The sequence below is a fragment of the Rhea pennata genome, chromosome 2, assembly GCF_028389875.1.
Source record: "Rhea pennata isolate bPtePen1 chromosome 2, bPtePen1.pri, whole genome shotgun sequence".
Lineage (NCBI taxonomy): Eukaryota > Metazoa > Chordata > Aves > Rheiformes > Rheidae > Rhea > Rhea pennata.
In genome coordinates this window covers 115001991-115029244 of record NC_084664.1, presented here as the reverse complement: position 1 = coordinate 115029244, position 27254 = coordinate 115001991, and the positions used below count along the sequence as shown (strand labels likewise).

Below are 27254 nucleotides of genomic sequence, written 5' to 3'. Positions count from 1 at the left end.
CTGCTCCATCAGTAGACAAGAACTCTGCGTGTGTATCCTAGTAAACTAAAACAAGCTTCACCAACCTCTTCAGTCAAAGCATGCCAAGGAGACTGAAATGGAGTCTTTTGACCCTTTCTTCTGATTAAATAGCGTTACAGTAATAATAATTAGAAAAATAACCTCTGCTTGTGGACTTCTATTCCAGAATTAAGTACCCCTTCCCCTCAGAAGCTCTCTCTTTTCTCTGCCTGTTTCTCCCCACAGGCTGGCCCTGTATCTGTAGCCATCAGATGGGAACTGAGTGAACCCCCTGTTCCGTTGCCACTCAGTCATTCGTGGCTGCTCTCTTCTGTCTCCTCTGAATTTCTGGTCTGTAACAACAGCATTTCAGCACAGAGAAGCCTCAGAGATGTTGGGTCAGAGCAGGTAGTATTCTTGGAACGTCAAAAAGGGAAGTAAAAAATGAGACAGAGTATTTCTAAGTAGTCTGACCATTCCTAGATAATGTTGACCTCTTCTGATGGCTCTTTTTTCATGTGTTAATTGTATTTGGTAACAACATTTATTTTTCTACACATTGCTGCTCTGGATCCACTACTTAATCAGTCATATAATGGTATAAATCCATATGCAGTCACACACAGCTATTTTTATTGAAGCATATGAAGGTTTGTAATTTTTCCTATTTAAAGTGTGCTAAATGGCAGAGCATTTTGTTTTGTTTTGTTTTTTTCAGGACTTGCTATTGGCCAAACATATGCACCCACTACCAGAGAAAACAAAGGAATACAAAAGTATTAAATGCTAATAGCTGTTCTCTCCAGGCAGCAGCCGCATGCTGGCCTGTTTCATGAAAATTAATTGGAAAAACTTCCACACAAAATAATCATCCTATTCGTATTTTTAAAAGCCGATTTAAAATGTTTTATTTCTGGAGAGATTACTTCATACAAAGTTCAGATCTACATTTGGTTGTAAAAATACCTTCTTAACCAAACTGTGTTGCCAGACAGCATGAAATGTAAAGCACAAAGTGATTGCTAGAAATCACCTACTTCTAGTCCAGTCCATACTAGTGAGTCAGAACGAAGTTCATCTGGGTCATTCCAAACAGATCTTTGGCTAAATGTCCTCAAAATCTTCTCATATGGAGAACCTGCAAATTAAACTTCCCCTCCTGTTCTTGCTGCAGTGACTAATGAAAACAGTTTATTTTCAGCTTTGTTGCAGAAGCAAGGGTGTAATAGTAAATACAAACAGGCAAGCTCAACAGTTTGCTTCTGGGAGAGTGAGGTAGGCTGTCTTGCCCTAAATGGAAAAGAAACATTTTTTGTCTCACACAATACCCTTCTTTTAATGGGATCTTGACTGGAGCCCTAGCAGTCTTTCATTTTTTTTAGAACAAATAACGCAGTTGCTTTGACTTTGTACAAACAGCCCATGAATTTTAAACCTCTTTATCATTCCTGCTAACCTGCTCTGGAGTCTCCCTCCAATTTTCCTGCATTTCTCGTTTGTGCGGATAGCCATTTCACAGACTCGGTGCATTTGTGAATATTCCTCTATATACGTGTGCATGTATCGGATTATATGTGTGGTCTTCAGGAACAAATATATTTGCCAAGTTACTGAAAACGTGCCTTTGTATTTTTAAGCTTCTCATGAAAAATGAGGGCTCAGCAAAGCCTTAGGAAATCAGGTTTCATACTCAATATCTCAGTCTTTGTAATCACCCTCTTTATTAGTGCTCCCCCATCCTTATATTTTAAGATAGTCAATCCATGTAGACCATATTTTACAACGTTTGGAATGTCATAAATACAATATTTTGCTAAGGCTTATTTTCTTTCTACCGGTTTAGCAATAAATATTTTCTCACAGGTGTCAAGCAGCTTAATGCGATCTGCAGTGAGATTATTTAAAGATTACTTGTCAGCAACATTAATACTTTGGGGACTTTTGGCATTAAATGTATTTTATATTTAGCATTTTAACATCTTTCACTAACTTTTTCCTCAGTCCTTCACTACAAAAATAGAATGGCCTCTCTGGGGCTGCAGAGGTTGTATTTGGGCCATGTTAGACTTCAAGGGCTTTTTCCAGTTTTGAAATCTGCACTCCTTGCACCTTTATTTTTTCCCTTAGCCTGAGAGCAAGGAATCTTTTGTTAAAAATGCTAGTGACAAGAAAGTCAGCAGAGCCCACTAATGACAATTTTTCCGACACGAAACACGGGGGTGTGTATGTGTACTGATTTCCTGCAGCCAGGTGGATCGTCTAGGAGATGCTGGGGAGGGCTGTGCAAGGCTGAGGCCATTCGCTCGTTTTGCCGAGAGGTCACAACCAGCAGGGCCAGGAGGTGAGACAGGCGGAAAGGAAGGCAAGACAGGGTGGCTGTCTGTCCGGGTGCAACAGGCAGCGAGGGAGAGGGACACATGAAGCGGCTGCGGCAAATCCCTGAATCTGCCTTTCCTTGCACAGGTGAAAATGCAAACCAGCGCATTCCTGTGCCGACGTCCTGTTTTGTTCATTTTTCACTTTTTGCTGTTGCTGTAGAGTTGTAGGGGCGAATTCCCCCTTAAGATCTAAGAAGCCACCCCCAAGTGGCAGTCGTCCTTCACATCACTCGCACACGAGGAAACCTTCCTTCGCTTATCCATATCCTCCTGCAAGACACCTAAATTCTCTGGGCAGTGGTTTTCCTACCAGTCGAGCACGGTTGTAGCTCACAGCAACGGTGTGCCTGGGGGTACAGGAATATCGGTGGCTGTGCTGCATCATGGCATCAGCAGTCGGCAAGTGCCTCGGACTAACACGTCTTGACTTTCTGTACCGGGCATAAACCACATAGAGGTTTTGTTCTGTTGAGCAGCCCTGTCAGCAGAGTATTTCCCTGCAAAGCTGGTGAGCCTCCCCCCTCACATATAAACTTTGTTAACTGTGGATTTCTTCGTCCCTGATAATTTCTGTTCCTTATGTTTTCAGAGTTTGCTCCCGTCTTCTGGAACACAGTGCTCTGTGCTTTATAAAACTCTTCTCTGGATTTTGCACATGGACATGGCAACTGCCTTTTAAAAGAAGCAGTATGATCTGCAGCATCTATCATGAGATATAAAAAGCCTAAGAACCATATTGAGAGACAGATGCTACCCCAGATATCAAAGTTTTTGTTTCTGATGCTAGCTTTTCGTCTATGAAACTTGTGCTTTGGTCTGAAAGGTTTTGCTGCACGCTCAGGAAAATAGCTAGTTGTGCCATATAATTTAGAGGGTGGGAGGAAAGTCATCATCTCTGTATAAACCTAAAGTGAAGGGATTACCTTCTATTAAGTGTGTGTTCAAGCAGCATATCTTTTATATGCACTCAGGTTACAGCATTATTTAGAAGAAACAGCTAGACAGTGCCAAACGTGTTTAGCTTGTTTTTATTCTTGTGCCTTCTTTGCCTTAATTTGTTGTTCTATCATCATAAGTATTTGATTAAACAATTCATATAACATTCTTTACATTTTGATATAACTGTGAAACAGGCATAAAGCCAAAATATCTCAGTCACTTAATGAGATTATTTTTCCTTATCAAATACTTAATTTAAAAGAGAATTTAAGAAACTGGAAGCTGATGCTTGACCAACTAGACTTTGAGTTGACAGTTCCAAAGCAAAATTAAGCAAAACCAAGAATCTCTGTGTTATCTCGTGGAATTCAATGAAATATCCAGCAGCATACAGTTGACCCAGCTTCCTCTTCTCTAAAATAAAAATATGATTTATCTCTTTCCTTACCATCAGGTTCTCCTTTCACTTACTTTTGAAAACCTAGGCCATTTCTTCAGAACACATACTTTCTCACAACTGGTTTATAACATGTCCATGTGTAGGCACTTGTCAGTCTAAGCACATGAACTAGGAAACTGTCTGGAGGGTTAAACACTCTTCTAAGCAATGGCTATCAGTCTCAGTTCCAACTATGAGAAGCGGCAAACAGAGCATTTTGTCCTACAAGTGAAACACTGCATTGCAGATAGAGGGAGACGGCACAGTCAAGCATCTGTGTGTGTGTGTGCACGTGTGTACCTCTGCGCATGTGTAATGACAATCACAGATCACTTGCAGATCTTAACGTGCAGCAAAGCTCACACTAAAATACAGCAGAGTAACAAATCTAATAACCTTCCTCTTCAACATTTTTGAAGTGCATTTGGGTTCTGAAAACATACCTGACCTTAAACAGCCTTTTAAAACCACATATTGGTGAATGGTTCTGCACTGACTCATTCTGTAGTGTTCTATCAGCAGCATTTTGTGGGGCTGCGAGCTGTATAGCATGCGAGCATCTTAAATTGGGTTGCATAATTTTAGCCGTTATGAGTTACGTACTGCAATAACTGGGGTAATACAGCTGAAAAGCTTTGCTTTTATTGCAGGCCACTTTTTTGGAGTTCCTCTTTCAAACATAGCATAGGAGAAATCATCTTTTATTTTCTCAGTGCACTCTCCATTTTTCATTCTATTAGTATGCAATTCATCCAGCAAGCATTCTTCTCTTTTTCCTTCCATTCCTTTAATAGGTATTTCACTCCCCTATTTTTAAAGGGGTTGTAAACACACATACACAAACATATCTCTTGATTTTTCATGCCTTTCTCTTGGGGAGAAAGTCTATATTTTCCCCTCCTGTTCTCAAGCTTCAAATCATATAAAGCACAGCAAAAATAGTTCACGTATGTTATTTTCTGTGATGGAAAGGAGAAAGAAGAGATACCTGAGCCCACCAATCTGTCTAGCTCATCGCAAAAGCAGTGACTTCAGTAGAGATTTCTTCCAGTGTTGGCACCAAGTTGAAAAATAAGAAGGTGGAGAAACGCTGGCAAATGTAGTGTTATAGATCCCCGCACTGTGTTACGATTGTGATGAATGACAGTATTGCAGCGCAGAGATGCTTGGAGCTAACCACGCTGTATTTGGGTAAATCAATAGTGAAAAGCATGCGTGACAAAAGCATATGTAATGACAAATTTTCCTTGTAATTGGAAACAGGAGGGACTTTGGCTTGCTCCTTTCTTCATTGAGGCCTGCTGACAACATGTTATTTCCATAGGTAAGTCCTAAGGCAGTTCAGTTATTCTTTAGGACTAATGTAATCAAAAGCCACATCCATCTTCAGGGAATTAGTTCAACGTGTCTCTTGCTGCTGTTCCTGGTGTCTTGGGAGCCCAGAGCTAGGCTGGCCATTGCCATGTCTTCTTACAATACGTGTTTGAGATAGTGTGTGGGTGTGCTCTTGTGTAAGGGGTCACTAACCCCCCTCAGCTGATCAGAGAGAGTGAGAGCGTAGATACCCAGCTTTCATACAGCTGAAGTTGTGAGATGAGTAACTGTTCTCCTCTGCGAATGCTGGCGGTCCTACTGAATTGAGGTAGCTGTTCTACAGCTAGTACTTACAGAGTTTCATATAAGCATAAATCTATATCTAGCCATTCAGATTGCCTAAAATCAAGTAGGTCCATGTATTTTTGAACTGAGGATCCAAAATGAAAAATAATGAGTTGACCTCTCCTAATAGTAAAAGCCTTAACATTTTTGCCTGGATTTGGTGAAGGAATGTGCTCCCCTAAGCACAACTATGCCCGAACTGCAGATGCATGTGACAGTGTTACAGTGCTGTATGGTGCCAGCCAGGCTTCTTTTGTGCATTGCTGTTACAGGACATGTGCAAAAACCTACATTAGCATTCCCTACTGAAACACCAGCAGATTCCATTTCATCTATATGAAAAGCAAACATTTGTTCTCAAAACAGATCTCTAATTCTTAAAAAGTTTCTGAAGCTGCAGTTATATTTTCAGACTAACACTTCATGCAAATGGTTTCTGCAATTTGTGTGAATTTGTCATAGCTGGAAGTGCCTGCTTACTACTAACACACCCAAGCAGAAATGTTACAAATCATACCCAAGCGTGTCATTTCAAACCCATGCAGGAGTTCTCCAGTGAGGCGCACCATGGAGGTGTGAGCCTCTCACTTCAGGAAAAGCCTTGATCGGACGGCTGGGTTATACAGTGAGCAAATGCAAGGGGCCAGGCGCCGTCATCCCTGTTGCCCTGCCTGTGCAGCCGTCCCGTTGGACCTGAGCGCTGCAAGGGGCACAGCGGGCCCTTTAATCACACTCCAGCCCTTCCTTCTCCAGCCTGGGCCTGCCCTGCGTGCTGCTCTCATCCCTTTGAGCATGTGGGTGAAGTAACACATACGATGCCATCAGTGGAAATTCAGGAATAAGCAGCACGGTCTTTGGTTTTCACGGAACTGGAAATATTTGCTCTGCTTTGTAAATAACTCTACATTGTATCTCTTACTTGCAGCTCTGAGCAATTTGCATGTTACCCGTCCAGAGCATTTGACTCGGTTACAGAAGAAATGAGGACACCTATCACGGGTGACAAAATGCTGCCTATGGCTGCACTGCAGGAGACTCTACAGGTGAAAAGGCAGGCATAGGCTATATGGATTTACTTGCTGTGATACAGTTGTAAAATTTGCCACTCATAGGACTGGGGTGGAAGCCCTAGAGCAGGTATAAATTTCTTCATAGCTGAAGGAAGTAGAGACCCAGCTTGCCTTGCCTTGCCTACAGCCTTGCCTGTGCACAGGGGAGCAAAGTTCAGATATTAAAAATATTGTCACTCAAGAATGACTATCCAGAAAGCAGCTTCCCCAGAGCTGAAAGGAGGGACTAGGAATAAAACCAGCTTATCTCCAGCTCTTCTTTCTGTAAAAGCTGATGATTGGGATGCAGTCACCAGCGCTTGGAGTTGGGCTGCTTGCATCATGTCTTAGGCAGGAAGCAGTTTCTACTAGAAACTGAGGGCAGAAGTTCAGCCTCAGCAAGGTTAATCAAAAGGTTTAAGCTCAGCCGTGCCTCTGTCTTCACAAATACACAGGAAGTGAGCGTGCTGCAGCTCTCGGAGAAGCGCGCTTGCAGGGGGAACAGCAGCACAGGCAGGAAGGGGTGTGGAGAGCGTGCTGCGGGACTAATTGCTGTTTGCAGCTGCAGCCAGACACGTGTTTAATTATCTGCTACATGCATGCAAATTTGGTGTGCTGTCACTAGAGTCCAGATGTTCCCTTCCACTATAGAAAGTAAAATAAACAAAAGGAAAAAGGGTCAGAGAGCAAACTAAAAGAGGGTGGGAGTGGCAGCGTCATGCAATTTTCCTTCCCGTTGTGTGCAACCCTGGCTTGTCCTCCCATTTTTCTGAACTCCCAGTGCAGACTCCCAGTTTGAGAGCCCACAGGTGCAGCATCAGGTCCAGGAGGAGTTGCAGCCTGAGAAAAGCTGTTCCTCGCAGCATCTCCCAGGCCGATAGCTTTCTCACTAGCTTCTTTCCTGTAGAAATGTCCCTTAGCAGTGGGACATTTCTCCCATTCCCTGACTAGACTTGAGGCTCACTTTCGCTTATTTACTTTTCCTCCTTTAACTGTAAAATCTTTTGTCTTTCTATCCAGCCCGCTAGGCGCTCATCTGTTCCCTATGCATTTTTGTACTGATAAAAAAATGCTGCATTTTTTTCACAGAAAGTGAATCAAAGCATTCTTCATTTTAACACTTTGTAACAAAGAGATTTTCATAAGAAGAGCTACAGTTTGTGTTCCCAACATTTAAAAACAATAGGCTACTCAGGCAAGACCAGCTCCTTTTCTCTGTAACTCAGCTCTGATCAGGCATCAGTGGAGCTATGTTGATTTATGCCAATCATGCACCTGACCTTTATTCTCTTTGATGGCATTTCAGTGTCTCCTTGGAAGACTGACCTATTCATTCCTTTTTAATTAAATGGTGATGATGGTTATTAGTGTTTTTGTGGTGTCCGGTTTGAATTAAATTTGTCCTGAGTATAAACACCATGTCAGTTTATTTTATCTCCTGTGATAAATGCAGTATATAGAGACTGAATGATTACACCTTCCTAAGTGACTCAGAAGTGGGAGCTTTTCCTTCCTTAATGTGGCAGCATAAACTTACAAGAATCACTCTACGTAATGACAATTTACCAGTTCAAAATCTGGATTTACTTTTTTTGCATTCAGGGATTACCAGAAGGGTTTTTCTTCTGTCTAGTGAAGGCACAGCGGGATCAGCGAAGTTAGATTTAGAGCAGCAAGAGGGAAGACTAAGCCTGGAGAGCTGCTGCGGACTTGCCCCTTGCTGCCATGCTGAGGCCACTCACCAGTGCTGCTATTTGTCCATCAGAGTGTTTCACTTGCTTAGTCTCCTTGTTTCCTGCTCTGTTGCTAATGCAAATACCATTTGCATTGGGAAGAGTTTATTTTGATGTAAATTTACAAAGAAAGGGTTGTCTCAGGGCTTCAGGAGACTGTGTCCTGCTTTCTTGCATTACAGCTTTATTCTTCGATAAAAATTCTTTATAAACCTTGGCAATATCTTAGAATATATATATTTATAAACTTTACATAAAATTTTCTGCAGGTTTTACTAAAGTGTGTGAATGAAAGACCCATTAGGTCTTTCCACTAAGGCATTGAACTGTGGATCACAGCTATACATTTTCTTGGAGAATTGCCCAGAGCTCCCTTAGCTTCTTTAATGCTTAGGTTACTCTCTCCCTGAGGGTACATCATTACCTTTGATTTAACAGAACATAGCAAAGGGAAAGTTACAATTTCATTACTTGACACCTTGCTCTCGCAGGTAAATGTTATTAGCCAAAATCCTTGCTTTAGCCAGAGGAATTGGTATCGGTACATTTTACTAATTCTCCAGGTTTCTAGTTTCCAGCCAGTAATTTTCATCAGAAAGTAATCAGAAGCTTCTAGAATTAAGATTTATGGCAGGTGCTGTTACATAAGAATATAAATCCTATTTACCAAGTAATATATTATTCTCGTAGATCATGGATCATTACATTATTAACATATTGTTAATTAAAACTGTATCTGCAAGCGCTGGACGCAGAACCGTTTATTTCAGTATCCTTTAAAATTATTTTACTGTGTCTTCAAGCCTCAGAAAACAGATTTCTGAACTGTTCTTTCTGGATTGAAATTCTAATAGCAATAGTCTTTTTCTATACTAATTTATAAGCTACTGCAATTCCTATGCATGTAATTAACAGTTCTTAACAGTGTATAGTTCTTCTGTGACAGAATCTTAGTTAAGACATAGGCTCACGCACAGCAGAGATATCTATTGCTGTTCCAAGTTTAAATATAACTGAACAGAGACAAAAGATCATGATGCCAACTAACTCTTCTGTCTTTTTATTCTGTGTAATAATGTGGCAGCACTCAATCTTTATCAAGGAGCGGGTGACATCTTAACAAAGCAACTGTGTCACCCGGGACATTTCACATGTGCTTCACATTCAGAACAACCTGCAAGAAACACAGTCACTGGCTGAGCTGAGAGCAGCGGTAACAGTGCGTTTAAAACCTATCTTGAATTTTGAATGACGTCAGTTGCAAACCTGGAGACACTGCATGGAGTGCACATGGGTCAGACAGAGTTTGGGATCCTCTGTAGCAATGAAATCAACAAAAATCAACACAGAGGAAACAGATACACATTGGTTATCTTGCTTTCATTTTTTTGTAGTCAGAGGATGCCTCGCTGCAGCTCTGGCAGTGACCAACCTCTTTTTGCAGCATCTGGGCCAGCTGTACAAAGGAGGTTTATGCCTTCCAGTCTTAATGTCTTGAGGGAAGCTGTAAGATTGTATTGTGGCACTATCACATTTAACATAAAGTGGTTTCTTTTGCCAGGAATATCCATTTAATGTATTTTTAGAAAATACAAATTTACAGAATTTACTGAACCATTGTGCCCTACGTTTCCTTATAGCAGTGGAGAAAGATGCAGCAGTTTGTAAAATGAGGAAACCACAAAGAACACAGTAAGGGACAGAAAGCATAGCCAGAGTTCATTACAAAGCCATAATGCATGATAGAGTATCCAGTGAGACCACATTTTTCAGGCTACTGTGCTATTTTATGAGGGGTAAAAAGGAAGCAAAGGAGAGCAGAAAAACAAACACTGCACCAAAGACTCCAGAAGATCCAAGGCGGGATCCATGGCAGGAGGAAGGGCTAAAACGAAACCACTTGCAGATGAACCCAGGGAAGTGGTTACAAAACTGGAGAAAGCTGACGCACCCAGTTCATTTTGCTGCTGAAAGAAATGAAAGGACGAGGGCTCTGTATTTACATGAAAGCTCCACAGTAACAAAAGCACAGACCTTCAAGCACAAATAAGGGAAGACTGTGAAGAAGTTTTACTTGGAAGTTTTTGTTATTAGGGACTTAAGTACCAGTATCATTTAGAAGCAAAAAGTAAAATGAAAAATGTTTTCTTTGCATATACATATGCATTTACTGCTTTTAACAGTAATTGTATATTTCTTTATACAGTGCCTGTGAACTATTTAATTTCATTTGCCTGCAATTCTCAATGTTAGGCTTATTAACTCTCTTTCAGCTCCTATTATAGTCTGGTGGTGTTTTGTAGTTACAATAAATGGGAACTCACAGACCTTGGTGTCATCCACCTCAAATCATGATCCTATTAAATCTAATCCAAATTAACTGAAGAACTCTTTGCCCTTGATACTTAAATAGACAAGAGAGAGGCTTGGCAATGGGAAACAAATGTGATTGAGTCTAGAAAGAAAAGCTTTTTCCTTATATAATTGATTTGGGATTCAAACGAGCCATTTAGGACAATCTAAGCATACTGTTAAAGAGCATGATTATTTAGCAATGCACTCTCAGTGTATCGAGCACTGTATTTGATACTTTTTCATTAAACTTGCAAAGCTTTCCTCAGAAGGTTGACTTTAAAGATGTACAAACGATATAGCAAAAGTTAACCAGCAGACAATATATGCATTGTGTTTGGTTGCTACTTTTAATTATACAGGGAATGACACTTTCAAAGTACAAGCTGTGGTATCTTTGCACCCTCGAACACAAGCAACGAGCAATGAGTAATAATGCAGGCTGAAAAACGATGGTCAAAGTTAAGAGGTTTTACTTTTGAAAATACTAGCATTACTTTAAGGCTTGAAGCAAATAATAAGGGAGACTGAAAAATTACAGGCAAAGCCTCTCCTGACGCAAAGTTATTTACTTTTATTATGATAGAGGAATGGATAGATTTGGTTGTCCATCTGAAATAGCCAAGAGAGGAAAATAATCATGGAAGTTACCATCAAATGCTGACACTAGAATGACAAAAGCCTTGGAAATACTAATCATAAAAACAAAAAAAGTGACAGGGTATTTACCATAGGCCTCACATCATTGCTATTTATTCACTTAACTTTTCATCTTGCTACAGGATTTGTTCACTTTTTGTCTGTTATAAAATGTATTGGGGGAATTGTTTATTTTCACTTTAACAAATACTTTTCTTGGTGAACCTGAATAGAAGGACTCCTTATAGCTGAAATTTTGTCTGCCACATGACTTGAAATATTTGAAATATATGAAGATTCAGGCTCTTGTTTTCCAGTAGATGTTTCCCAGTGAGAAAATTCAGAGTATTCTAAGTACAGATCTGTCAATGCATTAAATATAGTTCAGTGTCCACAAGGATTTCGAGTAACAAGAATTCTTTATCAGACTAATCTAAACAGGACAACTTCTTTCCTCGTGTAAGATTATCCACTGACTTTTTTGGATCAAAAGCCTTTTAGCAAGTGTTTATCAGCCTGATATAGATTCATCTGTGTTTCTCAACAACATGTGACGCCTGACTCTGTGGAAATAATACGACTCAAGAAACTGAAAACAACCCCAAACCTAAAAAGAGAGACTTTTCAACACTTTTTTGTTATGTACTAGGATTATACTATAATTAATGTTTACCCATCATTAATCCACAAATTTACTTAAGTCTTTATACATTTTTTTATTTTTTCTAGTCAGCACTAAAACTACTTCTGATAAATAAATTCAAGTGGAAGGGAATTGAAATCCAGGACTGGCTCCAGGTTGGGATGCAAAATCTTTGCCATGCTTGTTTTTTTCTGACAATGGGAAGGGAAAAGGAAAAGGCTTTTTCTGTGACTAGGGAAAAATGTCACTGAAATGTTACTGGAGAATGGCTTGATAAAGTTATTTAACTGTTCTTCTTTTCCTCTCATGGGAATTGTCAGTACCAATTAAGGCTAATAAATCAGTCGAGTATTTCGACAGTTTTCATCACCTGAACATTTGGCAATACTTCAAAGGCAGGGAGCATTAAGCATAGAGACGATTCAGTTGTTGCCATCTGAAAAGATCCTTTCCAAAGCCGTGGCCTCTAGGTAGATGGGTGTTACTTTCCGGAGAGGCAGGCAGCCATGCAGGGAACGCAGTTTCTGGAGCGCATCTCCAGAGAGAGGGGGTTGGCCGTTATGTGCCCATTGCCTGCTTCCGCCACGCCACACCCCAGTGCGGTTTCACCTCGTCTCCTTCTCCCAAAATTAGTTTTATGTCCAGAAGACTTCCACTCAGACAAAGAAAGGGACAGATCTGCCTGTAGCAGAATGGCCCAAAAAGAAGCAACCAAAGATTTGGTGTGAGCAGCTTTCTGACTGTTTTGCCACCACAAGGACCTGAAACTGCAAGATTTTATATGGAATTAACTATTGCTCTAGCATCTCCTTCTATTAATGCAGGTAGCAGCTCCTTCCAAATGCTGACACTAAGGATAAACTGCTGAACCTTGGGCACAGAGGCATGGGCAAGATGGGAGCAAACAGGAGCAAACATGTGAATCAGTGAGTAGGGAAATCTGTTTGTATTGCCATCTTCTCCTGCCTAGTGGCCAGCTGTAGAAAAAGCTTTAATTTTAAAAGGCAGAGATAGCATCAGGGAATTGGGGGGGTGGGGGGGGGAAATAGCATCAAAAGGCTGCTTCTGAAGGACAGTGGGAGGAGAAGCCATGTCAAGTCTATCTGGGCCAGCCCTTTATCCAGAAAAATAAAGCAATAAAGCTGTGTTCTTTCATCCATGGGTCATGATTGTGGCTCTGAAGCTTACAAGGAAATTATTCTCTTTCAGAGGTTTTATATAACCAAGTCCTAAGAAGGAGAGATGATTGACTCCTGCTTATTCAGGCAAATTAACTTTTAAAGCTACAGAAACATTTGCACAAAGCAAGCAGAATTTAGTTGCCTGTAAAGAGTGCATAAAGAAAAAAAATAGATAAAAAAAAATGGACAGCTTACAGAACATACTGCATTTATTTGGCCCCCAAATTCCTAGCATTGTAACAAACTCCTAGAGTTTCACTCCTTAAAGTGCTTCAAACTCCATTTATATTATTATTATTACTTTTAACATTAATGTACATTTCTGTATAAACATTCTATTCATCACTCCAAAAAAAATTACATTTTTATAAAAATTCTTTATATTAGTGGATCAAATTTGCTCTCAAGATGACCAGCATTAAGGAAATTTCCAAAATTAATACACTGGAGTTACTCAACACTAGGCAGTTATTGCTGAGAGCAAAATTTGGCCCAGTAGGTGTATGTACAATCCTGTTTTATAGTTCATGTATCTATTTTCAAAAGACAAAATGGATTACCTTGAAATCGATAACATTTAATAGGGAGTTTATCAAATGCAACACTTTCAGTTTGCTTCAGCACAGTCCACATCCAGTGGAGCGTTTGGTCACCAGCCATTCTGAATAACCAGCCTGATGACAATGACAGTGATCAGAAAAAGGGAACCTACATTGCATGAATTCACAAAGTACTTCAGCAGATCCAATCTGATGAGTGTACGAGTAGTGTAACAGTGAAGTTACTTGGCAGGGCATCCATGCAAACTCACTACACCATGAACCTCTGAAATTTTGTTGGTGGAGACAGGTTTGTCATTTATGTTAATATTCCGAAGACAGCCAAAAAATGGATCTTTAACTGGAAGCCATGGTGTGGTAAAATTTGCTACATAAAACAAAGTAAAAAGATCACATTAATAACATAAGAGTGATTTTAAAGAACATTAATTACTGTAAAACTTGCAATGTTTTAATAATGTACTCTTAGATCTTAGATCCTTTCTGTTAAATCTAGTAGGAAATAAACATCCCAAGATGCAGTGAACTATTTTCTACTGTAGATAAATACTTAGAATATTTTTTCATTAATCTATTTTTCCATGATTTGGCTCCAAATATGACAGGATTTGACCAGCATCTGATGTTCTTCATTCTTTTTTTATGAGAAGAAACACTTCCTATGCAGTTGTATTCTCTCCTGCTTCCCATCTGAGTGAAAACTTTCTCAGTAGGAACATCGATTCTCATCCTTTCTACCCAAACTTCATGGAGAATCTCAGCACAGAATATGCCAAGCCCTAGCACTTCTGAGGCAGTGATGTGCCCAGCAGACACTCCTTTTCTGTTGAAGCTGAACTAAGGATTTGAGTGTTGATCTTGGAACATCTGAACTGGATTCTTTTCAGGTGAAACTAAATCAGAAGATCCACTCCAAGAACACTCACCTAATGCACTCCAGCCACTCATAGGCAGTCAGCATGTTTCAGACTAAATCTAATCGGAAGTAAAGCTCCCAAAATAAGCATAGTGCACATGCTGAGACCCCAGCAATTCAGATCTAGTTCTCTTTACATATCTGCTCCTATTGCATGGCACTACTTGCTAGGTAGATAGAATCTTAGTCTCTATCAGAAAGAAGTTGTTCAAGAGAAGAGAGAGAATGATATAGGACTACAAGCAAGAGTGAGACCTTTGTACTGGAAAGGAATAAAAAGCCAGTAGATATAACTAGAAAAGTAAGCAGCAATAATATTACCTGGAATTCTGCCGAAGTAGAGTGGCCGATGCATGTGTCTAGGAGTAAAGGATGGAAGTCCAGTGGTATAGTTACTCTGTGCGTCTACCTCTAGCCATATGGTATTCTTCTTCTGAGAGACTGTGAAGAAACAGGCAAATGAGTACTTCTTCTCAGCTCTATTGAAGGATCAGCCAGATATGATGCTATTCTAAAATGCACCTGTCTTGTCAAAATGCAGTTTATAGGAAAAATATATTTTATTCTAATACAAAGCCAGATTGACACATCCAGATACACTGTGGCTAAATAAACCTACTCCCTACCCATTATATAAAGCCCTGAATTAACATAAAACAGATATATTGTTCTAAAGAGCATTCTCAAAATAAACAGAAGTGAAATGATTAGTAAAAAATTGGGTGTGCAAAGCTCTGTGTCCACCTGCCTTTCCAAGTCTCAGAAGAACTGGCACAATGCAACATACCTACAATTGTATGCCACTGTCCGTTACACAAAGATTGATTAGGAGTGACTGATGTCTGGAACTCTCCAGCCCCATTATTTCCAGTAGCAATGAGCTGTAAAAGAGTTATCTTTTAAGGTCTCATAGTAAAGAAAAGAGCAGCAGAAAAATGCAAGACTTTAAGTAATTTCCTGGGGAGCTGAGTTTCATTTAATTTTAAGAGTCACAGTCAGTGTATTCATATCCCAGAAATTATCTTCTCCAAGATGAAACTAAATTTCCCTAGTACAATCCTGGAGAGGATATTTTATAAATTGTACAAGCATAAATGCACATTTTTGTCTCTCTTTGCCCTTCAGTCTTACAAAATTATATTAATTCTTTTGACATAAACTCATTCCTCATGAACACTTTATTTTTTTTTCAGCATCTTCCTTTCAAACTCTCTTTAATTATGATGCTTACAACAAGCTTGGTAATGGTCAGGTGACAGATATGCTGATCCACTTCCTATCAGGCTGATTGATGGTGTCTCACTGACCTTTTATTCCACTCTGTTGCTTTCTGTCCACACATACAGCCAGCATGAGTCTAAGTTTCCAATGAAAAAAGTGGTCTTGCCCTTAAGGAGTCCCCAGAGGCTGATGCTCCTGCCTCCATGTGTTCATTGTGCCTTGCATCAGATGAGTGTTCTGGGTGAAACTAACTAAAAAACCCGGTAAATACATAAATAAAAATAAGCCAGCCATCTCAGTTCCCTAAGCTAGTTCACTGGTGCCTGCCCTAGTGACAACCAGGAATGGACAGCTATGTCTAGGGAGGGAAGGACAAAGTTGACCCTTTCTCGAGTTAGGTGAACTCATGCTGGTTTAAGCCATGTTTTGAACAACAAGTTCTGTGGAGCAGAGACTAGCTTTTTATTTGATGTCCCTCCAGCAGAAAGCACGATTGTTTTGTGGTCAAAGACTCACATTCTGAAGCTCTTAGATTATAACAAAATAACAGCGACAACAACCACTATCCTTACTTGTCAGCTAGCGGCAAAGACGCTCAAATGAAGCAAGACTGCTCAAGTTCTGCAGTGGACAAAGTTATGGAGCTGCATCAGTACCTTAGCCAAACGATGACTAAAATAGGAGTGGGAATAAGCCATGGAGTTCTGTGGCCTCTGGCCAAAAGCCCAGTGGGCTTTTGTAAAGGCCAAGAAAGTGCAAGTAAGTGTGCATAGAATGGAAGCTCCTTATGCAGGCAGAGACAGGTTTCATGCTCAATTTTCTATAGGATAGTTTTAATTCATTGGAGGAACCACATGAGGAATTTGTTTAATGTTAAATATATAGACATACGTTGTAATAAGTAATTCCAGTATTCAAGGTCAGAATTTTCTCTGCTGAATGATGGCAGTACAACTGAGATGGAGACAAAGCCTGTAAAATTTACCTTTCCTCCTTCCATGTAAACAGTCAAGTAGTTGTCTTGCTTGCTTCCAGAATGGAGGAGTATACTTGTTGAACTCTTTGGTCGAACAGTAAATACAATCCTAAAATCTAAGCCCATCATTGAATTATCTGCAGAGAATTAAACAGTGGGTGAAAGGAATGACCATAGAAGAAGATAGTTAGAAGAATGTGCAAAAAATGTTAAAAAAATTGCATATACACATTTAAGACATAATTCCATATAACATAATTTTTACACAGCTTACCAATCATGATATATCCTCCTTCATTAAAGAAATAAATTCCAGTCTCCATGGGAACATCCAGACATGGAAGTACACCATTCTTTTGCTGAGGTATATTCATGACTTTTCCGTTCATCTTAAAATTCCTCAGGCAACCTTTCAAACTATTCATTGGCATAATCTGAAAGTATATTTCAAAACATGAATACTAAAGCATAATGACAATCCTTTTAGTAAGAACACCTAATAGTTCCTTTGTATTGTTCAATTGTAGAAAGCCAGCTGTCTTTAAGGGCATCTTAAAACGAGTCTCTGATGCCTTGAAAAGATATCCTGAAATTAAAATAAACTTCTTAAAACATGAGAATAACAGCTGATTTTGAGTTAACAGAACTCCTGCTTGCAGAAAAGTTACTTCCCAATGATGCGTCAAAAATACAACACAACAGGAGTTGTGAGGTCTGAAATATACCCTTCTTTTCCTAAGAGCCTGCATATTCAAATCTGATTTTATAAAATGTCTTGCATCACCAATTGTCTATTTTAAAAGTAATAGGGACAACATGTATTTCAGATTAAAATCAGGTTTTAGGTTCATAATTCCTTAAGGAGAAGGATTCCCTTGCTCCTCTACTGAATATCATAAAGCCCACTAAAATAAATATTCTGTAGGAAGACTATATGCCTGGAATTAAAAGTGTGACTTTGGCCTTTTCTATTTCTTAAAAAATAGAAATGAAAACAGCACATAGTTGTCATCCGTGTGTCAACAACACATGTTGAAAACAAGGGCCAGCTGACAGCCATGTGCACAACTGGCGTAGGTCTATAACGAACAACTACAGACACCAAGCATAAATGGTGCTCAGTCAGTGCTTGGAAATACCTCCCAAACCTTTTTACCATGGAAGTCTGGCATATTAATACTTTCACATGTAATTAATGCATCATGGGGCGTGTGTGTGAGTGAATGCACAATTATTTACCTGTTGTTTCAGTGATGGCAGCCCTCCCAAGTAGATCGGTTGTGTAATGCTGGCGGCAGAATTTGTTGCTAATCTTCTATGCCATGCCCTTAGACCATCGACAACAAGACGGAGATTCTTTCCATCTCTATTGAATACCACCTTTGCAGGTTGCAAACACAACAGAATGAGAAATTCCAAGCCCAGTGAAAGTCACTGGAGCTACTGCTCCAAAAGCAAAAAGGAGTTTTTAGAAAAATTAATCATACATAGTACAGCTTTAAAGCAAGAATACACTTTTCTGTCTAGTCTGAAACTAGCAAAAATAGAAATGGAAGTAAATAAATAAAATGCTTCCATCAAATATCAGGATGGTTTGAAAGCCTAGAGCACCTTGCACCTTGGTCATTCAGACTTTCAGGGATCCATTCTGGTCACCCTTGCTGCAGGCTATGAATGGAATAATTACATTAGCTCTCTGGGTGTGGCAAAAATCAGAACACTGCTTGCTACACCCTCACCTCACCATCTCCGGTATCTTAAAGATCCTTTTTGGAGAATTTTTCTTTAACGCAGTATTCTTGAAATATTTAAACTGAAAACAACATGTTAGGACCTTAACTCACTATGACCTCTCTCACAATAGATACCTTTAAACCACATGAACTTTCAGCCATATGAATTAACTTCAGATGCCCAAAAGTAACGATTTTGCGCTTTCCTTCTTGGCCTCTCTCAGTGACTTACAAATTGAATAGACTGTGCCTGCTGAATGCTACTTGTGATCTCACCATCGTTCCTGTGCCATACTACTTACAGTGTGCCATTGCCCATCATTGTATTTAGTATCGGTTTTGATTTTGGTTCGTTTTCCTCCAGAAAAAAGTGAAAAGACAAAACGTCCTTTTGAAATGTGGAGAGCCATGTAAGAGTTCTCAAATCTTTCCTCCACAAAAAACATTAATCCTCTTGATGATCGAGTCCGTATGTCTACAGAAAAATGTAACCTATAGTTGAAAGAAAGCATACCTGAATGTAGGTCTATTTTGTTAAATGTTTTATCCTTACTGTTTTCCAGAAAAATGCCAGTGAAACTCCATTTGGGAAATGCAGAATAGCTATTGGGTAGAATCATTGTTCTGCACTCTTTCCATTTCTGAATGTGGATGAAAGTTGGCACATTCAGATTTAGGATTTGGTATCAGTATGCAGTATAGTAGTCGACCCCATCCAAGTCAATCACATAGCTTTGTCTGGGGAAATTTAATTGAGAAAAAAGTTCTCTGAACCTTTAGAATCATTCTTCTGTTGTGCCCAAAGATATTAGCAAGAAGAAAGACCTAACTCTTGACACCCAAAGATTCAAGTAACTTTGAAAATTAAAGCGAGGTGAACAAAAAACATTTGTATTACCTGTCTGTAGGGGATAGTGGGGAAAATGTATATGACACAAAACTGTTGGGACTGTTTCCAAACAGATATGCTCCGTTGCTGACATTTAACAGAGCTGGTAAAGTATGGTTTTGCTGGTCCTGCTGCACTCCAGCAACTGTTAAATAATCAAGGTATTTTTCATTCTGTAACTGTAAGACAGAATTGAAAGTTTATCAGTCCTGCAAACCATGGTTGTGCAGAAAAGCCTCAGCATCAATATGGAGTGGGGAAGACTGTAAAAATAAGCATACCTTGAGCATCTTAAACTTGAGAGGATTTGTGAATTCTCTCAGCAGCACTGGTTCAAGGTTCTCATATTGGCGGCAAGCTCCAAGAGACACACCAGTCTTCCTAGTGTAGTCAACTAGATTTTGAACCTCAGGGAGCTGACCTGTCCTAGAATGATAAAAGTAGTAAGTGCTATAACACACCATTCCTTTTCTTCAACAGGATCGCAATATACTGTAAGAATGTGCTTTGTACAATATAGGTTTCTCAGTGATCTGATGTTGAAGTACCAATTTTCACCTCTTCTCCAATTAGAGTTGATTTCATTTTTTCTTCCAAATATTTTTTTTGTGAAAAATTTAGCTTTTTTGGGGTAAAAAATGCTCACATTTTTTCCTGGTTTTAGCTTTGGAAAGAATCCGGATGTTTTATTCTTGGCTCTTCCAAACAAATGATTTTGTTTTAAAAACTACCTATTAAAGAATATATTGCCATTGAGAAAAGGGGAAAAAATGATAGCATGGCTGGTTGAATAAGGTTCTGGATCAGACTACAAAACTTTCCTGGTTACTGTATGAATAGCCAGTGACAGATCAAGAAAAAAATGGAAATATCAAGTCCTGCTAACTCAACTGATGTCTCCTTCAATAAGATGTTCTAATGAGATTTGTCAAAGGGTAAAGTCCATCACAACTTAACATGCAGCTCTGGTATTACAGCCAAATATCAGAAAGACTGTTAAAACCAATTTCCTGCATGTAAAAAGAATATTAATTAATACTATCATTTTGTAGGTCTTACAGAACATTTTTAATCAGTAAGTTACAGAAAACTTTATAACAAAGAGGCTTTTTGCCCATTGATTTCTATAAGAAGATTTGGGATCAGAATCTAGACTTCCTGAAATCCAATCCAGTTTTCCATTCACTTGATCACACTAGCTATGATATTAATTGTCCATCTAAAGATTTACATTTTTGTATTGAAAGCAACTCTCAAAGTTTGGCTTTTGATGTGGAGTTTAATATAAATGTTACTTCATTGTCTTTCAGTTTCTTAGTTGAGATGTAAAGAAGATTTAACCAAATCAAAACACATTACTTTTTGTAAAACCACACATGTATAAAAATTCATCAAAAGTCTGCTGAAACAAAGGCCCATTGGGACAGCATTTGTGACTGAAAGATTGCTTATTTATAATAACCAGATAAACACATGTGAAAAAGAGATAATATAAATCAGACATCTGGTCTCATTTGTTTGTATAACTGTTCTGGACTTGTAAGTAAGCTTTGCTCATTCATTACTTGCCCCTGTGAAGTTATAATGACACAGTTAAGGAGTTTTCTTTGGATGCCTTGTTGGGACACTGTGAATTCACTATATTGAGTTTATTCTTTGATTCAAAGACGACTGTATCATTCAGCCTAAAATTCCCTTACATCTGAATGACAGATTTCATCATAACTTGATACTATGTATAATCTATCTGAATAAAAGGATGTTATGGGGCAGTAAAGTTATGTATTTATGAAGGCTTCATGTATGTGGAAGAAAAGCCGTTTAGCAAAAAATAATTTTAATATGATCAAAAATAAAGGCAGATCAAAATGCCTGAAATGGAAAATCTTTCTAGGTCAAATACCTTTCTATAAAGATGTTTGCAATGCAACCTTCAAAATCATCTCCACCAAATCTTATAGGTTGGATTAATGTCTGTGGTCCTAGATAGTCAACTGTCATTGACACAGGCTCATCATCAACTAGTAGTCTTACTCTGAAACAAAGTGAATACAAATAAGCATGAAATATATAGTTATGCATCTAAATTAAAGAATTTAAAAAAGAAGAAAAAATATTTGAGAGGTGTTTCCTTGTTTTATTGTAATTATATTAGAGCTCTATTACCTTATTTCTGGGATTTTTACATCAGTATGTGCTACCTGACTTCTGTGGAATCACCCTGCTTCTCAGTGGCACATATTTAGCAAAGGTTAAAGCTAACCCTTCAGTGCTAAGATGAAATCCTGATCTCACTGAAATTCATGAAGAAACTACCATTGGCAGCTATGGGATAGATTTCATTGTCTGTATCAAAATAATGCACTTAACATGTTAGCAACAGCAAGTACAGAAAATATTAAAAGTTATAATTAGCCTAAGTCAGAGACAATCATTGAAAACTTTCTTCTTTAGCTAGCAAATATTTTATTTTATGTGATCCTAAAAAAATTTAGATTTTAGATTTAGAAGCTTTTCAGAAAATTTTATTTAACTCCTGAGAAAACAAATACAATTATTAGCTTCTTCCTTGGGCTTTTAACCACCTATGCTGGATAGAGTTATATCTCATGATGACACATGTAATGGCTATGGGAAGGGGAAGAGCTCCAAAGCTCAGGCTTGCCAAGCAGACCAAAATCACACAATATATACAAAAAATATTCATATTGATGTATAGGTGAAACTTAGTAGGTACTGACATGCAAATTCACAGGCCAAATATCTCCTTTTGCTTCATTATTTCATTATCCTTTCCTAGCAGGCCTTTTTTAGCTGTGTATCCAAAGAACAAGTCTCACAAAATCTTAATCTTTCTCTAACTACAACATTAAAAAAAATCAGATAAAGAATTGAACTCACATGTCATCATTTTTTAAGACTGTCACATAATGCATTGATCCATCTTCATATTTTTTGTTCAATTGGTTTTCCATCTCTCCCATCCTTACAACTACAGAGCCAGGTCTCAGGAAGACAATAACATTAGGCTAAAAAAGAATCCCACAAAATGATCAATAAATGCAGGTTCCTTCAGTTCTCCCTGACATTGCCATTAAATACAGCTCTCTGTGGTAAGAAGTGGGGTGGGTAATATGCCTTGCTCTTGGATTGTCTGTATCTTATATTGCCCTGCAGAAGAGAAATCGTCTTTCCCCAAAACCGTACTTCTCAGGTAATCTATTACCAGACTTTACTCACAGTTCTTTACAGATTGCATAGTTCCTGTTTTAGAATACCCATGCACCGTGAATACCAGATAATTATTTATACTTCTTGTTTAAATAATTTTTACAAAGAGTAGAGGATTTGATTCTCCACTTCTCAAATGCCTGATGTACACTCTCTTATCAGCTCCTTCAGCTAGCAAGAATGGGGTTACGATTGAACCTCCCTGCTTCCTGAGGAAACATAGCCAAAATCAACCCCTTTTTGCTGAATATTTCATTGAGGTAACATTTTTGTTTGGGCAGAATGCCAGTTTTTCCTCAGAAAATTTCCAGCCAACTGTATTAAGCAACGCTTATGAAACTGGGATGACAGTGTTGCGGGGCATGAGCCGCTTCTCTGCAGAAGGCTGAAATTCAAAGCACTGTTAATCATAAAACCAATTATAGGTCTAGTGAAGAAATTACCAAGCTGAGTTTCTTTGGCTTATGATATGGAAAATGCCATACTCAAGAGATTTATTTGTGATGCCAAAATTGACATGGTCACAAACACTCATAACTGATCCAGAAAGAAAAACCCAGTCATATATTCTAAGATGAACAGGCTTCAAAGTCGTACATTGTAATTTAAGAGTGTTCCAGTTGATGTCATGGTGCGAAATCCAAAGCTGACTTGGAAATCCTTGGGAAATGGGAAATGTGCTGCGCTCAAGCTCAGTGTTCCCTCCCTGGAGAAAGCTGCTGATCTGACAATCTGAAAAAGGGATAAAAATGCTTTCAGTGATTATCCTTTTAGTCTAAATAAATAACAACATAGGGCAATAACTGCCCTACTCAACATAATTGTGACTGACTCCAGTCAAAACCAAACAGAAGGTAAACGGAAAGTTCAATATTTCAGTATAGAACAGATTGACCGGACTGGTTTCACTGGAAATTAACTGTGATCTGAGAAACTCTAAAGGCAGATGAGGCCTGCTGAGTACAATGCATTGTTTGTCCATACTGGTTGCATTGACAGGACAGTTTTATACGGTTTTACAAACAGAGGTACAAAAGTGAGCAGCTGGAGAAATACTTTGTAAGTACAGAGCTGTGAAGATGAGCATACATATTTGAAGCTGTGTGAATCATGGGACAGAATATATCTAGGCCCTTTTGAACAAAATGCTTTTTAATACATGACAAATTATGCAGATATGAACAGAGAATGAAGGCCAGGTCTTCTGCACGGGGAAATAACCTGCAAAGAAATTGCTCTGTGAAAGGTTTAGAGGTCACAAAAGGAAAGAAAATAAACATAAACTTTCTGTCCAATACAACAGTAGATAGGGCAAAGGTAATTGTGCACAATGTGAACAGCGGTAAGTAGAAGTAGAGAGGTAATTTTCATCTCTTCACACAGCATTGGTTAAACCAACAATGAAACATCACACTGTCCCATTATAAAAAGAATCTAGCACCATGGGTGCATAGAAAATGCCTACAAAATGATCTGATGAGTGGAGAAATTGCCTTAAAATGAGAGACTTCAGTGGAAGTAGGATCTGCTTAGCTTTTTCAAGGCAAAAAAAAAAAAAAAGGCACCTCAGCAAGAAGAAAGATTCTGAGTAGTATTCAGTGAGTAAATCTTCTGGAGAAAGCCTAATCAAAACTGAAAGCCAAAACAAATTTACATGATAAGCATGCATTCTTAATTGTGCAGAGTTTAAATTAAGATGGTAGACTATGCACTGGAGCAAAGTATCAAAGTAAGGGTGGATTCTCTTTCTCTCCTTATCTTCATACCGAGCCGTGGCTCCTCATTATCATCACATGTTAACCAAATATAATTTTTGAGCGTAAGTACAATGGTCCTAGTTTTATAGCTGAATCATACTCTATGATCTAGCGATCTATTTTAGTCATGAATTTTATACCTAGCCAAAATTTTAAAGTAATTTTGTTAGTTACCTTCCAGTCATCTGAACATTTCTTGCTGACACCAACAGTCTCATCAAAAATAACAGAGGCAGTTTTAGGATTTTTCACATTTTTCATGCAACCCCGGAATGGAGGTGTGGATATATTAAAGCTGGTTTCAGGGAGTGGAAGAGAAAAGAAGAAATCAGTAACCTGTTATTTCAAAGCATTCACTAATAAAATAGCCTTTCCTTTTTGACAATAAAATAAGAAATAGAAAAATAAAACAAAAGCAATCTTTATTGCACACACATGTTTAATGCTGATCAAACCTTTTGTCAGGACACACTCCAACAAAGAACCCACCATTTGCCAAAAATCACAGATTATAATCATGTATTATAAACTGGTTATTTTCAAATCACATAAGATACACAATATACAGTTTGAAAAAAAAATTACCTAAGGAAAGAGTTTAGATGAATTTCCCATAAAAGGCTATATATTATGGTCTTCTCATAGTAACTCACCGTTCCCGTAGAGAAGATGGAATTCCACCCAGGTAGTACTTAGTGAAACTGAAGATATTTATGTTGGCACTAATACCAGGACTGACACGAACAATACTTTTACTTCTAGCAAGCAACAAATTAATCTGAAATAGGTGAATAATGAGAATTACTTAACAGCCTTAAATCTTGAATAACTGTAGTAGTGCAAAAGTACTTTGCAAAATTTTGGCACTTTAGGCAAAGCAAATGCCTGAGGAAAATGTGCCACTATCCAAACAATGGGTAGGTTTTTATTCTTCTTGAGAAGATTGCATTAAAAATACACCTCACCTAACATTCACACATTGCCATCTATTTGCAGTTAAAGACTGGGGAGCAGCTGCCTGACACAAAGACTATCTCAGTCAACTGACTGGAGGTAACTTGACCGAGTACAGTATAAAGACACCTTCCAGAAGTCCCTGCAATCTATACTATCTGGTTGAAGATACAGGAAGGGAAAAAGGGAGAATAAATCAAAAGAGCCATCAAAGATTCTTGCAATGTCCTTAAGATTTCACTTTTGTAGCACAACAAAACAGCTGGACTAAAGCTAAGCAGACAAGCAACAACAAAAAAAATATCTTTAATCTCTATAAAGTAATCTCTAGAAAGATCAAATTGGCCTGAAGAAATAGCTTTAGCTGGTGAAAACACTTATGTACACATTAAAATAATGTTGATATTTACAATGAACACAGCTCTCTCTTAATAAAGCAATGTTTTTGCAAAGGCTTTTTTTCTCTTGTGATTATTCTCTAAAAATGGAATGCATGACAGTAGACAGTGTAAAGATCAATTTTTGTATGTTCAAACTAACCCTATCCATCTCAATCCTCTCAATACAAAAGCAAAATTTCATATCACTTGATTGTTTAAAAGGACATACGTGTTTATATGTTCCATCATTTACAGTTGCATTGTTTTCTATTTCCTTTGGAGGCTCAGAGTCAATTTTGTATCTAAAAACTGGATGACCATTTTTAATGAGTATACTGATGAACTGATCCTGCAATAAGAACAAACATCATTAAAAAACATTCAACTGTGCAACTTTTCATGTATATTTCACTGTTTTGTAAATTAATAAAGCTATCAATAAAGCTTTGGGGCAAAAAGATAACACAAAACAGCTTAAAACTTATAATAGTCACTATAATTACTTTAAACTCTTACAAACAGATCTAGTATCAGTTCTCCAAATCTCTAGGGGAATTTTTCTCATTTCAAGATGTCTACCTATATTTTATAGCATTAAGAAACTACTAGTACATGTTACAGTGATTGCAAACAGTCTTATAATATTATTAAATAAGTAATAATATTGCTGTGTTTTGACCAACTTTCACAGGTATAATTCACCACTTTCTAAATTATTCCTTACTGTGTTACCAACCACATCTAGATTTGGGAAGGAGGAGGCAATTCCATTTTTGGAGGATTTTGATATTTCAAAATTGGTTTGATTCAAGTTACGAAATGAAATCCCTCAAATTCTGAATTCTCTGCACAGTATAATGGATGAGCTACCTAGCATGATTTTTTCTCAACTATGACAAAATGAGTATTCAAGCAGCCATAAAACATACAGCAGAATATACTAATTTGTTACACAGTTTAAGAAACAAGTTACAAATCTAAGAAACTTAATCACAGTTATTACTAAATCTAGCACGATCTCAATTAAGTTATTTTTTTTTCTCCAGAGCACCACAGACAGAGGCATTCCATGAATTACCTCATTTGCTGCAAAAAACACTAGGCCTTCATCTGCAGTAGTCCGAATTGTCTGTTCATAGCGTGCTGGTATATAAGCATTTGTTTCTCTAGATGTGACACTGGCATAACCAGTGCCTTCAAAATAGCTTTGGTCAGACTCTTCTTTATACCTGTAACAATGTCACAGACGAGAATACATGAGAGCAAAAATTCCCACTACATGGACTTACTGTCATTACCATTTGAAAAAAGCTTAAGCTAAAGCATTTGGTACAGGGCCACTAATAGGGCCAAATTCAGATCTAATCCAAGTAAACAGAAAACCTTCCACTGGCTTTTATTCGATTTGCCTATGGTCTTTACAGAGGAAAAATTTAAATTTAAATTTTCAGTGAGTACATTTTTTCACTTAATATAATATTTACCCTATAAAGGAGATGGATACATTAGTTCATGGATTGGAGACTTCAATTTTTGTCTGGGTATTTCAACATTTAGATTTTTGGCCAGTGGATTGAGATTGCAATAAATGTGAATGTTGCCAACATTGAGGATTTTCTCTAGGA

At 38.2% G+C, this 27254-nt stretch overlaps 1 protein-coding gene across 1 annotated transcript in view; it reads right to left on the bottom strand.

The window, feature by feature from the left end:
• Positions 1 to 13195: 13195 nt before the first annotated feature.
• LOC134137360 (laminin subunit alpha-3-like) overlaps positions 13196 to 27254 on the bottom strand; it is a 67467-nt gene continuing 53408 nt past the window's right edge. Inside the window, exons 42-57 of the mRNA XM_062570226.1 lie at positions 26708 to 26858; positions 25859 to 25978; positions 24949 to 25073; positions 24470 to 24590; positions 23136 to 23270; positions 22209 to 22336; positions 21211 to 21342; positions 19589 to 19733; positions 19317 to 19486; positions 18721 to 18910; positions 17925 to 18065; positions 16960 to 17119; positions 16695 to 16822; positions 15276 to 15369; positions 14810 to 14929; positions 13196 to 13939 (exon numbers count right to left, since the gene is read on the bottom strand). Coding sequence (XP_062426210.1) covers positions 13794 to 13939; positions 14810 to 14929; positions 15276 to 15369; positions 16695 to 16822; positions 16960 to 17119; positions 17925 to 18065; positions 18721 to 18910; positions 19317 to 19486; positions 19589 to 19733; positions 21211 to 21342; positions 22209 to 22336; positions 23136 to 23270; positions 24470 to 24590; positions 24949 to 25073; positions 25859 to 25978; positions 26708 to 26858 — 2206 coding nt within the window. The 3' untranslated portion in view covers positions 13196 to 13793. The remainder of the gene's footprint in view (positions 13940 to 14809; positions 14930 to 15275; positions 15370 to 16694; positions 16823 to 16959; positions 17120 to 17924; positions 18066 to 18720; positions 18911 to 19316; positions 19487 to 19588; positions 19734 to 21210; positions 21343 to 22208; positions 22337 to 23135; positions 23271 to 24469; positions 24591 to 24948; positions 25074 to 25858; positions 25979 to 26707; positions 26859 to 27254) is intronic.